Source organism: Balaenoptera acutorostrata, chromosome 7 (assembly GCF_949987535.1).
Source record: "Balaenoptera acutorostrata chromosome 7, mBalAcu1.1, whole genome shotgun sequence".
Taxonomy (NCBI): Eukaryota; Metazoa; Chordata; class Mammalia; order Artiodactyla; family Balaenopteridae; genus Balaenoptera; species Balaenoptera acutorostrata.
The window spans coordinates 96,934,986-96,949,712 of record NC_080070.1 but is presented as its reverse complement, the minus strand read 5'-3'; the positions used below and the strand labels follow the sequence as shown (position 1 = coordinate 96,949,712).

General features: G+C 41.4%; 1 protein-coding gene and 1 long non-coding RNA gene across 5 annotated transcripts in view; one reads left to right on the top strand and one right to left on the bottom strand.

The window, feature by feature from the left end:
* Positions 1-1,984: 1,984 nt before the first annotated feature.
* LOC103011868 (uncharacterized) lies at positions 1,985-13,433 on the bottom strand. 2 transcript variants are annotated; one of them, XR_009008839.1, is made up of 4 exons: positions 13,155-13,433; positions 12,544-12,656; positions 12,389-12,444; positions 1,985-2,549 (listed from the first exon to the last, which is right to left on the bottom strand). It is a non-coding gene; the product is annotated as an uncharacterized LOC103011868 (long non-coding RNA). The 2 variants fall into 2 exon arrangements; XR_009008838.1 differs by lacking the exon at positions 12,544-12,656.
* A 541-nt stretch (positions 13,434-13,974) lies between these two features.
* PTPN12 (protein tyrosine phosphatase non-receptor type 12) overlaps positions 13,975-14,727 on the top strand; it is a 91,374-nt gene continuing 90,621 nt past the window's right edge. Inside the window, exon 1 of one of the 3 annotated variants that reach the window (XM_007187103.2) lies at positions 13,975-14,156. In XM_007187103.2, the coding sequence (XP_007187165.1) occupies positions 14,058-14,156 (99 nt within the window). In that variant the 5' untranslated portion in view covers positions 13,975-14,057. Of the gene's footprint in view, positions 14,157-14,344; positions 14,489-14,727 lie in introns of those variants that run through there. The other 2 variants (XM_007187104.2, XM_007187105.3) reach the window with 2 other exon arrangements.

Here is a 14,727-nt window from a genome sequence, read left to right as displayed (position 1 = left end):
ACATCTGGAAAACACCTTATCCCTCCTTCACTTCTGAGTGAGCTTTGCTGCCAGGTATAGTATTCTTGGTTGGAAGTGTTTTTCTTTCAGCACTTTGAATATATTGTGCTACTCCCTTTTAGCCTGCAAAGTTTCTGTTGAAAATTCTGGTAATAGTCTTATGGGGGTTTTCTTGTATGTAGCAAGTTGTTTTTCTCTTACTACTTTTAAGATTCTCTTCTTATCTTTAATTTTTGACATTTAAAGTGTAATGTGTCTTGGTATGTGGGTCTCTTACTTGATTCCTCTTATTTGGAACTCTGGATTCCTGTATCTGGATGTCTGTATCCTTCCTCAGGTCAGAGAAGTATTTAGCCATTATTTCTTCAAATAAGATGTCTGCCCCTTTCTCTCTTCTCCTTCTGGGAGCTCCATGAGACGAATATTAGTCTGTTTGATGTTGTACCATTAGTCCCTTAAGCTATCTTCACTGTGCTCCTCTGACTGGGTGAGTTCCACTGCTCTATCTTCGAGTTGACTGATCCTTTTCTCTGCTTCATCTAGTCTGCTCTTAAACCCAGTTAGTGTATTTTTCAGCTCAGTTATTGTATTCTCTGCTCTATGACTTCTATTCGGTACTTTCCTATATTTTCCATCTCTTTGTTGATGTCTTCACTGTGTTCACCCATTCTTCCCCCCAGTTCAGTGAGCATCTTTACGACCATTACTTTAAAGTCTTTATCACAAAAACTATTTATCTCCATTTCATTAAGGTTTTTTTTCCTGAGGGTTTATCTTGTTCTTTAATTTGGAACATATTTCTCTATTTCTTCATTTTGCGTGACTCTGTGTGTTGGTTTCTAGCAGTAGGTGAAACCACCTCTCCCAGTCTTGAAGGTGTGGCCTCATGTAAGAGACAAAATTTGTTGTTTCATTTCCTCTGCTTGTTTCTCAAATCTTTGTGCTTGACCAAGCAGACTATTATATTTCTAACAGCTCCTAGTTGTTGAGGTTGTGCCAAGATCTGTCAGTGTCCCAAAGTGGAAGATCTCAGCACCTAGATTCAGGCTGATTAGAAGCCAGACCCTCAAGCAACAGTTTTTAAATGTATGCAAATATATACACTCCTGTAGGACCACAAGTGTAAGGCCCGCTGACCACCAGAGCCATATGATCTGGAGGTGTCCCTGGGTGGCATTAGCAAAACTCAGGGCTCCAGACAAGTGTATAAGGTCTTTCCTGGGTGATATTGATGAACTGGAGCAAGGCAGAGGGAGAGAGCCCAGATGGCATGGCAAGGCCTATGTTCCTTAAAAGCAGCTCTGTATGCCACAAAATGTGGTCAAACCTGAAGCCTGCCCCTCAGGCTGAAGCTCCAGGACAAGCAAAGAGGCCTCCTTCACAGAAAGGCTGGGGGGGTGTGCCTCAGTCCACTATCTGTACAGTGCCTTGGGGATGTAACTTGCCAAAGCCCATTTCTCCAATTGCCACAGCGCCACGGGACCCAGAAATGCAAGCCTCATGGCTACCAGAGCCAGGCGAATCAAGAGGCATTCGCCAGGCAGCAGCCCCCCAAACTGGGGCAACAGACATAAAAACCAGGGTACCAACCATATATAAAGCTTCCCTCCAGGCAACACTTAAACACTTTTAAGTGTACAGTTCAGTGGTGTTAGGTATATTCACATTGTTGTGAAGCAGATCTCCAGAACTTTTCCACCTTGCAAATCAAAACTCTATACCCATTAAACAGCTGCCCTTTCCCCTCACCCCCAGACCCTGGTAACCACCATTCTACTTTATGTTTCTATGAATTTGACAACTTTAGATACCTCATATAAGTGGAATCACAATTTATGTTTTCTAGTTTTATTGAGAAATAATTGACATGAATCACTGTGTAAGTTTAAAGTGTGCAGCATGATGGTTTGATTCACATATATTGTGAAATGATTACCACAATAGGTTTAGCTAACATCCATCATCTCATATAAATACAATAAAAAGAAAGAAGAAAAAAGAAAATAACTTTTCTCCTTGTGATGAGAACTCTTAGGATTTACTCTCTTTCTACAATTTTCCTATATATCATATAAGTGTTAACTATAGTCATCATATTGTACATCATATCCCTAGTACTTATTTACGTTATAACTGGAAGTTTGTACCTTTTGACCACCTTCCTCTGATTCCCCCTCCCCACACCCTCTGACTCTGGTAACCACAAGTCTGATCTCTTTTTTCTATGAGTTTGTTTTAGAGTCCACATATAATTGAGATTATACAGTATTTCTCTTTCTCTGTCCACAATTTTATTTATTTATTTATTTAATTTTTGGCTGCGTTGGGTCTTCGTTGCCGTGCGCGGGCTTTCTCTAGTTGCGGTGCATGGGCTTCTCGTTGCGGTGGCTTCTCTTGTTGAGGAGCAGGGCTCTAGGCACGCGGGCTTCAGTAGTTGTGGCACACGGGCTCAGTAGTTGTGACGTGCAGGCTCAGTAGTTGTGGTGCACGGGCTTAGTTACTCCGCGGCATGAGGGATCTTCCCGGACCGGGGCTCGAACCTGTGTCCTCTGCATTGGCAGGTGGATTCTTAACCACTGTACCACCAGGGAAGCCCCCACAATTTATTTTTAATTTAAAATAATAGCAGTCACTGAATGAAAGGGATTTTTTGCTTGTTTTGTGGCTTTTTGCTGATAGTTGGACCTGAGACCAACGAATATACTGGATGGATTTTATATATGGTGCAATCATATGTCACAGCCCTTGTTAATCATCCATTCCTGAACACAGAAACTAAATGTCATCAGGTTGAAGGATCACTAATTAGATGCTCAGGTAGTACTTGACTTTGAAGTTATTTATAAAATTTTAATTTTTCTTAGAATGCTAAATGAAACAGCATGAGAAATATGAGACAGAAAATTTAGAGAAGAGAGTGGATTGAAGTACAGCATTCTCCTGCAGTTAGTATTTATTATTACACTATTTAGCCTTTGCTGTGTAACACTCTGAGTGGAGAACCACCTGGGTTTTGGTTTCAGTTCTGCCATCTATATGACCTTGGGCAAATCATTTAATTTCTCTAAGCTTAGGCATTACTATCCCTACTAGTATTCTAATGAATAAATAAAGATGGAGATGATACTACCTAGCCTGCTTACTTTAGGGTAGAGTTATAAGAATAAACAGGGAGTACTGTGTGAAAAGAACTCTGACATATTAAGTTTAGAAATATATATTATTTAAAAAATTTCATCTTTTCCAAATTTCTCTCCATTTTTATATGCTTTTCTTCTAAAACTCTCATACTACACTAGACTAAAAAGATATGCTCCTTTCCCCCCCACCCAGTTCCCTATAAAATGGATTTCATATTTCAACAATAAACTCACATATTAAAAAAATGGTGAACAGCTTTGTTGCTGTAACTAGGTCTAGGAATGAGGGAGTAAAGAATACCAGGAATGAAGTAGAGAAGAATTTCCCTCCCTCCTTTCTTATCCACGCTCCCATAACTTCTCAGCTATGAGTCCTTAAGTTTGAGAGTATGGAGAAGACTGAGGAATGTAGCGTGAAATGACAGGTTAATATTAGAAGTGCTACTTTGGGAGAATCTTAGGTATGGTTTGACTCTTCACCTGTAGTCTCACAGGTATAAAAGTATTGTGACTCAGTGGTTTATGCAACAAGCTGGAAACTCAGGACCTGTGGCTTCTGGCCATGCATGACATTTGTTTTTTACATAAGCTAGGCATGTTCACTCCCATGTTTTATTTAGTTTTTCATCTATTAATGAGGACAATGATGCCAAATTACTTCCCAGGGTTGTAAAGAAAAACAGAGCTCACAAAAAGCTATAATGCCATGAAAGCCATAACAAAGGTAGTTTTTATGAGAGAACAGGTGTAACAATACTCCAGAAGTTAAAATTTCTATATAGATATAAAGCATTACTTCTACCTGAGCTGGGAGGGGAAGGGATACTGTGAATATGAAGTAGGTATATAATTCTGAACCCTCTTTTGGATTATTAGTTTTAAACTCCCACTCAAACCTTCACAAAAGTATTGCAATACTAAGAAGAAGGGAGATTTCTGAAAACAGTATTTGGCTTTCCTCTCATCCCTCATGTATTTACCCAGAGAAAAGGTGGCCAGTGAGCAGAAAAAAAGCCAAAAGAAGAGACGTAGGGTAAAAAGGTAAAAGGTCTGGAAATCATTAATTCTTTGTTTAACCAGTTCTTGTGTTTTCTATAAGCAAGTGTAAGGTGTAGTACACTAATTCTGAAACACACCTCTTTAAGACAGCACCAGGCAGCTTTCCTAGAAGATGAAACTGAGGATTAGAGAGGTTAAGTGATTTGCCCTGAGTAAGAAATGGAGTGGGTTTTTGAATCTTCATCTCTCTCATTTCAGAGCCCACACTCTTTATTACTGCCCTATTCTGTTTCAGGAAAAGCAGAATTGACTTCTGGAATAAATGTCAGTGGAACTTGTCCTAAACAGTTAGGAAGAAGTTAAGTTGCTCCAGAGATTCTCCCCATCTCTCCCATGGCCACATGGGTATAAGGTGACATATCTACCTATCTCTGCATGCATGCTTCATGCTCCTTTCTTGACCAACTAGATTCTCCATACTTTCTACTCTTCTCACAAGGCTTTGGCTTGTCAGATCCCTAATTCTACCCCATGGCATTCAGCTTCTGCCCTTGAGGCTTAATGACTTACTCCCTCCAGGTTTCTAAGTTGCAATTCTTCACAGTGAGGACCGATACTCCCAGATCATGTTCCTACACCAGGCCATAGGCTGCTGGCCAGTCCACATGGGTTGGTTAACTTGGGTCAAGTGCCCAAACCCTCAGCTGTGGCTGTGAATGGGCAGGGCAGTTGTGTTCCTTGAGAACTGTGGTGTAAGTAGGTGGACATTCTGAAAGAGCTGTGCCATTTTAAAACATCACCCAGACAAGATCTGCTTCATTTTTTATTTATTTGTGTGTTTCTGTTAAAGATATCACCATTCGAGCAACAGTCAGCTCTACCCACCACCAGAGCCTCCCATCAAGCCTCTTAGATAGCCTCAACAACCAGAGGGCAGACAACAGAAGCAAGAAAAACTACAATCCTGCAGCCTGTGGACCAAAAACCACAGTTACAGAAAGACAGAGAAGATGAAAAGGCAGAGGGCTATGTACCAGATGAAGGAACAAGAAAAAACCCCAGAAAAACAACTAAATGAAGTGGAGATAGGCAACCTGCCAGAAAAAGAATTCAGAATAATGATAGTGAAGATGATCCAGGACCTCGGAATAAGAATGGAGGCAAAGATTGAGAAGATGCAAGAAATGATTAACAAAGACCTAGAAGAATTAAAGAACAAACAAACAGAGATGAACAATACAATAACTGAAATGAAAACTACACTAGAAGGAATCAATAGCAGAATAACTGAGGCCGAAGAACGGATAAGTGACCTGGAAGACAGAATGGTGGAATTCACTGCTGCGGAACAGACTAAAGAAAAAAGAATGAAAAGAAATGAAGACAGCCTAAGAGACCTCTGGGACAACATTAAACGCAACAACATTCGCATTATAGGGGTCCCAGAAGGAGAAGAGAGAGAGAAAGGACCAGAGAAAATATTTGAAGAGATTATAGTCGAAAACTTCCCTAACATGGGAAAGGAAATAGCCACCCAAGTCCAGGAAGCGCAGAGAGTCCCAGGCAGGATAAACCCAAGGAGAAACACGCCGAGACACATAGTAATCAAAGTGGCAAAAATTAAAGACAAAGAAAAATTACTGAAAGCAGCAAGGGAAAAACGACAAATAACATACAAGGGAACTCCCATAAGGTTAACAGCTGATTTCTCAGCAGAAACTCTGCAAGCCAGAAGGGAGTGGCATGATATACTTAAAGTGATGAAACGGAAGAACCTACAACCAAGATTACTCTACCCAGCAAGGATCTCATTTAGATTTGATGGAGAAATCAAAAGCTTTACAGACAAGCAAAAGCTAAGAGAATTCAGCACCACCAAACCAGCTCTACAACAAATGCTAAAGGAACTTCTCTAAGTGGGAAACACAAGAGAAGAAAAGGACCTACAAAAACAAACCCAAAACAATTAAGAAAATGGTCATAGGAACATACATATCGATAATTACCTTAAACGTGAATGGATTAAATGCCCCAACCAAAAGACATAGACTGGCTGAATGGATACAAAAACAAGACCCATATATATGCTGTCTACAAGAGACCCACTTCAGACCTAGGGACACATACAGACTGAAAGTGAGGGGATGGAAAAAGATATTCCATGCAAATGGAAATCAAAAGAAAGCTGGAGTAGCTATACTCATATCAGATAAAATAGACTTTAAAATAAAGAATGTTACAAGAGACAAGGAAGGACACTACATAATGATCCAGGGATCAATCCAAGAAGAAGATATAACAATTATAAATATATATGCACCCAACATAGGAGCACCTCAATACATAAGGCAACTGCTAACAGCTATAAAAGAGGAAATCGACAGTAACACAATAATAGTGGGGGACTTTAACACCTCACTTACACCAATGGACAGATCATCCAAAATGAAAATAAATAAGGAAACAGAAGCTTTAAATGACACAACAGACCAGATAGATTTAATTGATATATATAGGACATTCCATCCAAAAACGGCAGATTACACGTTCTTCTCAAGTGCGCACGGAACATTCTCCAGGATAGATCACATCTTGGGTCACAAATCAAGCCTCAGTAAATTTAAGAAAATTGAAATCATATCAAGCATCTTTTCTGACCACAACGCTATGAGATTAGAAATGAATTACAGGGAAAAAAACGTAAAAAAGACAAACACATGGAGGCTAAACAATACGTTACTAAATAACCAAGAGATCACTGAAGAAATCAAACAGGAAATAAAAAAATACCTAGAGACAAATGACAATGAAAACACGACGACCCAAAACCTATGGGATGCAGCAAAAGCGGTTCTAAGAGGGAAGTTTATAGCTATACAAGCCTACCTAAAGAAACAAGAAAAATCTCAAGTAAACAATCTAACCTTACACCTAAAGAAACTAGAGAAAGAAGAACAAACAAAACCCAAAGTCAGCAGAAGGAAAGAAATCATAAAGATCAGAGCAGAAATAAATGAAATAGAAACAAAGAAAACAATAGCAAAGATCAATAAAACTAAAAGCTGGTTCTTTGAGAAGATAAACAAAATTGATAAGCCATTAGCCAGACTCATCAAGAAAAAGAGGGAGAGGACTCAAATCAATAAAATCAGAAATGAAAAAGGAGAAGTTACAACAGACACCGCAGAAATACAAAACATCCTAAGAGACTACTACAAGCAACTTTATGCCAATAAAATGGACAACCTGGAAGAAATGGACAAATTCTTAGAAAGGTATAACCTTCCAAGACTGAACCAGGAAGAAACAGAAAATATAAACAGACCAATCACAAGTAATGAAATTGAAACTGTGATTAAAAATCTTCCAACAAACAGAAGTCCAGGACCAGATGGCTTCACAGGTGAATTCTATCAAACATTTAGAGAAGAGCTAACACCCATCCTTCTCAAACTCTTCCAAAAAATTGCAGAGGAAGGAACTCTCCCAAACTCATTCTATGAGGCCACCATCACCCTGATACCAAAACCAGACAAAGACACTACAAAAAAAGAAAATTACAGACCAATATCACTGATGAATATAGATGCAAAAATCCTCAACAAAATACTAGCAAACAGAATCCAACAACACATTAAAAGGATCATACACCACGATCAAGTGGGATTTATCCCAGGGATGCAAGGATTCTTCAATATACGCAAATCAATCAATGTGATACACCATATTAACAAATTGAAGAATAAAACCATATGATCATCTCAATAGATGCAGAAAAAGCTTTTGACAAAATTCAACACCCATTTATGATTAAAAACTCTCCAGAAAGTGGGCATAGAGGGAACCTACCTCAACATAATAAAGGCCATATATGACAAACCCACAGCAAACATCACTCTCAATGGTGAAAAACTGAAAGCATTTCCTCTAAGATCAGGAACGAGACAAGGATGTCCACTCTCACCACTATTATTCAACATAGTTCTGGAAGTCCTAGCCACGGCAATCAGAGAAGAAAAAGAAATAAAAGGAATACAAATTGGAAAAGAAGAAGTAAAACTGTCACTGTTTGCGGATGACATGATACTATACATAGAGAATCCTAAAACTGCCACCAGAAAACTGCTAGAGCTAATTAATGAATATGGTAAAGTTGCAGGATACAAAATTAATGCACAGAAATCTCTTGCATTCCTATACACTAATGATGAAAAATCTGAAAGAGAAATTATGGAAACACTCCCATTTACCATTGCAACAAAAAGAATAAAATACCTAGGAATAAACCTACCTAGGGAGACAAAAGACCTGTATGCAGAAAACTATAAGACACTGATGAAAGAAATTAAAGATGATACCAACAGATGGAGAGATATACCATGTTCTTGGATTGGAAGAATCAACATTGTGAAAATGAGTATACTACCCAAAGCAATCTACAGATTCAATGCAATCCCTATCAAATTACCAATGGCATTTTTTAAGGAGCTAGAACAAATCATCTTAAAATTTGTATGGAAACACAAAAGACCCCGAATAGCCAAAGCAGTCTTGAGGCAAAAAAATGGAGCTGGAGGAATCAGACTCCCTGACTTCAGACTATACTACAAAGCTACAGTAATCAAGACAATATGGTACTGGCACAAAAACAGAAACATAGATCAATGGAACAAGATAGAAAGCCCAGAGATTAACCCACGCACCTATGGTCAACTAATCTATGACAAAGGAGGCAAAGATATACAATGGAGAAAAGACAGTCTCTTCAATAAGTGGTGCTGGGAAAACTGGACAGCTACATGTAAAAGAATGAAATTAGAATATTCCCTAACACCATACACAAAAATAAACTCAAAATGGATTAGAGACCTAAATATAAGACTGGACACTATAAAACTCTTAGAGGAAAACATAGGAAGAACACTCTTTGACATAAATCACAGCAAGATCTTTTTTGATCCACCTCCTAGAGTAATGGAAATAAAAACAAAAATAAACAAGTGGGACCTAATGAAACTTCAAAGCTTTTGCACAGCAAAGGAAACCATAAACAAGACGAAAAGACAACCCTCAGAATGGGAGAAAATATTTGCAAATGAATCAACGGACAAAGGATTAATCTCCAAAATATATAAACAGCTCATTCAGCTCAATATCAAAGAAACAAACACCCCAATCCAAAAATGGGCAGAAGACCTAAATAGACATTTCTCCAAAGAAGACATACAGACGGCCACGAAGCACATGAAAAGATGCTCAACATCACTAATTATTAGAGAAATGTAAATCAAAACTACAATGAGGTATCACCTCACTCCTGTTAGAATGGGCATCATCAGAAAATCTACAAACAACAAATGCTGGAGAGGGTGTGGAGAAAAGGGGACCCTCTTGCACTGTTGGTGGGAATGTAAATTGATACAGCCACTATGGAGAACAATATGGAGGTTCCTTAAAAAACTAAAAATAGAATTACCATATGACCCAGCAATCCCACTACTGGGCATATACCCAGAGAAAACCGTAATTCACAAAGACACATGCACCCGAATGTTCATTGCAGCACTATTTACAATAGCCAGGTCATGGAAGCAACCTAAATGCCCATCAACAGACAAATGGATAAAGAAGTTGTGGTACATATATACAATGGAATATTACTCAGCCATAAAAATGAATGAAATTGAGTCATTTGTTGAGACGTGGATGGATCTAGAGACTGTCATACAGAGTGAAGTAAGTCAGAAAGAGAAAAACAAATATCGTATATTAATGCATGTATGTGGAACCTAGAAAAATGCTACAGATGAGCCAGTTTGCAGGGCAGAAGTTGAGACACAGATGTAGAGAATGGTCATATGGACACCAAGGGGGGAAAACTGCGGTGAGGTGGGGATGGTGGTGTGCTGAATTGGGCGATTGGGATTGACATGTATACACTGATGTGTATAAAACTGATGCCTAATAAGAACCTGCAGTATAAAAAAACAAACAAAACAACTAATACTAAACTTTCATTGGGTTATTTGTATGGAAATATGTTAATATAAATGTTTCAGACATTACATGAAATTTCTAAAAATCTTATATTTGTATTTGTATGGAAATATGTATGGAAATATGTTAATATAAATGTTTCAGACATTACATGAAATTTCTAAAAATCTTATATTTGTATTTGTATGGAAATATGTATGGAAATATGTTAATATAAATGTTTCAGACATTAAAAAAAAAAAAAAAAATCACCATTCTTCCTATTGCTCGGATTGAAAGTCTAAAAATATTTTCAATCAAATAGATTTAACTTTGCTGGAAAAGTAATGTACACACATCATAAAATACTCAGAATATGACAGGGTATGCATATTGGAAGTTGTACCCTCTCCACCAAAGATTCTCAAGGCCCTCCTAGAGGCGATCACAGTTAACAGTTTTTGAAGTATCCTTCAGGAAAATCCGACGCGTGTTTAAGCATTTTATCCATGTTTTATCCACATTCCATTTTACATAAATGGAAGAGTACGATAAACGCAATGTGTGTTTAGCTTTTCTCATTTAATAAGCAGATCCTGAAACCTATTCCACATCAACACATACAGATTATTTTTTTCACTTTTTAATGTCTTCACAGGACTTAATTATATATATGTGATTCTGTTTTTTAACTTTTGATAGGCAGGTACATTGTTTCCACTCTTGCCCGTTACAAAAAAGCCTGCAATAAGCATATATGTTTGTACACAGCTATAAATATTACCTATAAAATTTTCAGTCAAAGCATGCATGACGTTTCCACTCTGATACATTTATGGCCAAATTGCCTCCAAAGATGATGTGCCAATTTCTCTCACCTTCTGTGCAAAAGTCCCCATCTGCTCATACCATGCATAGCCCTGTTTTCTGTCAAACTTTCTGACCTCTTCCAATCTAATTTCAGTCATTTTAAGATTCCACCTTCTTTCTTGTCCACTAAGTCAGTCACCGAGTTCTATGAGTTCTTTCAGTCTTCTCACCTCCATCTGTGTCTTTGTAATTGCAGTGCTATGACCTTAGTTTCAGCTTTTGTCGTGTCATGTTTTGGCTCCCAGTAGGGCTCATTCCATTCTCTTCCCTTATTACTTCATAAGTTATCCATACACGGCCAGATTAATATTTTCCTAATTTCACTTTTATACTCAGAAACCTTTGTTGGCTCCCACTGATAACAGTATCAGGTCCAAATCCTCAGCCAGAGTCCAGTCCTAGTCTACTTTAGTGCCTTTACACATATACAGAAGTTCTGCTTCAAACTTCTGCTTTGCTATCTTCATGCTCTTTGTTTCGTCACTTCTCTTCCCTGTGAGTTCTTCTTCCCATTCAAACCTAATTTAACTTATCTTTCAAGGTCCTCTGTGACCACTTCATGCTGACAACCCAGTTCATAATTCTCTCTTCTGAGAATTGCTAAACTACTCATTGTCTGTATCACTCATTTGGCATTTATTAACTTACAGCAACCAAGATTTTAGTGTTTTTTCCTGTCTCCTGAAACAGCTGTAAGCTCTAGAAGAAGCCATCTCTGAGATATTTTTGTATCTCCCCCTGCCCTCACACAGCACAACCCCTCCTATTTTGAGGTGCTCAAAAAACATCTGTAGATTGAAACAAGATTTAAATATATTAAAAAGAGGAAAGTCTTTCCAAAAGACCTGAAATCCATAAAGGTACTTTACTTTTGTTTTCCCTAGCCTACATGAGATGCCAAAGGTAGATGCTGAGAACTCAAAAGACACTTGTGTTGCAAGAAAGAGAGAGTGCTTGCAATAAGAGGAAAAGTTAAAAAAAAAAAAAAAAGAAAAAAAAAAAGACTGCAAAACCACTAGTGAAAACAGGACTCGATAACTGAAACAACTAACACTTTCGATAACTCAAACAAGTAGACACTAAACTGATATACAGCTTGTCCAGCATATAGTCTTTATCAATCACCATCTGATTTGCACATTCTTTTGACATATCAAAAGTAGAAGCATTCCTCGATCATCTGCCCATTTCTCTGCCCACGTCTAATTTCTCTATACTGGTAGGTGATCAAACCCAGATCCTAATCTTTTCTCATATCCAGTGAAACTGAGTCTCAGTAATCTGATTAAAGTAAAATACTCCAGACCCTTGTTTTAAGTAAAGCTTACCTTAGAAATTAAACTATTCCTCTAAGTGAATTTTTAAAATACAGGACAAAACTGTATCTTTTTACATGCACATACCTGTATGTAAATGCATAGGAAGACATTTGGAAGGGCACATCTGGAAGTGGTTATTTCTGTAGAAGAAGAGTAGATTGGTATATGTCAGTTGTATTATTTTAAAGAGAAATATTTTTCTTTAAAACAAATAGGAAATTGGATTTTGTTACTCATACCTGTTTTCTTCAAGTTTATCACTAAATTCCAAGGTGCTTCTAAACACTCATCTGGGAAAAGCGGCCTACCACTGACATTTCCTATTTTAACCAAATTGCCTGACCAATCTGATCTGTAAAAAACGTGTGTGTGGGTCTAAGTGACCAAAAGAAGTCCATGGATCAGGTCCTTCACCTCAGTCACCTTATCACAAGTTTACGCTCCTTTGTGAGAAGCAATATGGTGTTGTAGTGAAAGCAAAAGGATCTGAGCTCTAGTTTGGGCTCTGCTAAGAATATGCTGGGGGACCATGGGCAAACACTTTCTTTGTAAAATGATGAATTAGACTGGGACAGATTTCTCTGATTACTAGAAGACTTACAAAGATGCATTCTACGGAGAAAAATCTATTATTCAGTTCTGAGGTGCTGCGAATCTAAAGGCAAGAAGACAGATTCCTTTCAATTCATACTAGGACAAACTGAATCTCAGGCGCTCACTCGCCGGGGTTTAGACGGATGTGCAAAAAGCAAAAGTCCTATCACTGAAGAAGCGTTTCGTTTCTCTTGGCCGTAGCCATTCCCCAAAGTGCCAAGGTCTAACTGCCCTCAACATTAAGATGAAGACATACCTGCTGCGAACGTGGAGATGACACTACTACAGTTCCCAGCATGCCTCTCTTCCCACCGCCGCCCTCCCCCGCCCCCACTCCTGGACTCCGGCCGGCCTGGACTTGTAGTCCCAGCCCATGGCTGGCGGCGGGCGGAAGCACTCTAGAAATATGTTTTTCCCACTAATAGGCGGTGAGACCGCAGTTTCCAACTCAAGTCCTACTCCAATTGAGTAGGGTTTGCCCGGCTGTGTCGAATTCCCTCCTACGAGCGCTCCTCACACCTACGAGCTGCCCGGCCCGTACGGGACCACGCCCCGGAAGTGGAGTCAAGTCTCCCAGCCGACTGCCGAAGCGCCTCCCAGCCACTCCTAGCCGGGCTAGGGCCGGCGGGGCGGGCTTGGGGGCGGGGCGGGCGGGGGCGGCTCGGCGCGGCGTAGCGCCCTGGACGGAGCCGATGCGCGGAGCCGAGCGTTTGGGTGGCGGCGGGGGCGCGCCCGTGGGGAGAGGCGGCTGCGGCTGCTAGCCGGGAGGGAGGGAGGGAAGGAGGAACCGGGAAGGGGTTGGGGGGGGGGCAGGGCGGTCGGAGAGCCGTGTTCCTAAGGCGGTGGCGGCGTCTCCGGCAGAGCAGGAGGAGGGCGGGGAAGGAGGATGGAGCAAGCTGGGGGTTGGGGTTGGCGCTAGCCGCAGTGGCTCGCCCCGTACTGTGGGAGAGCGGCGGCTGCTCCTGGAAGTTGTAGGATCGGAAGCCGGGCTGGTGCCGCCGCTGCCACCGCCTTGGGCGGTGGGGAGGAGCAGGGAGCGGCGGGGGTCGGGAGAGAGGGGTCGGGTAGGGGGAGCGAGCTGGGGAAGACTGAGCGGGCTCTGTGCCGGGCGGGAGGGCGGCGGGGGGGCCAGCGACCGCAGCCGGGGGGACGCGGGAGGATGGAGCAAGTGGAGATCCTGAGGAAATTCATACAGAGGGTCCAGGCTATGAAGAGTCCGGACCACAATGGGGAGGACAACTTCGCCCGGGACTTCATGGTGAGTCCCTCCCCTCGCTGTCGACTCCTCTCGCCGGCACCGGAGCCCACTGCAGCCTCGCCCGGCCAGCCCGGGCCGCCAGCGCTTTGTGTGCGGCTGTAAGGAGAGGGGCGGAGGGGGCGCGCGCCAGCTCCAAGGGCCGGGTGGACTCGGAGGCCGGCGGGAGGTGAGGTCGCCTCCGCCCCTCGGCCGCCTTTTCTCCTCCGGCGGTCGCGGCCCCCTCCGCCGGCGTCCGGGACGCGAAGGGAGAGGCCGTCCGGCGGAGCCTGCACTCAGCACCGCTGCTAGAGACCACCTATTGTTTCTCGGGCCGGGAGCCGGAGGCGAATGAGGTACAGGCCGGGGGGCTCGTCTCTCCTCACCTCCCCATCCAGCTGCCCCTCCAGGGAGGGTCGAGGCAGGGAGGAGAGCGTGTCGCGGCTGAGGGAGGAACGGGGCTCTTAAGGTGGGAATTAACTCGTGGGGTCCCTTTGCTCAAGCTGGTCTCAGGGGTGGGCAAGGTAGGACTATTTGCCGTTCCTGGGTTCGCAGTTATCGCCGGTGCATGGGAAAGGGTCTGTCCCTAAGCAAT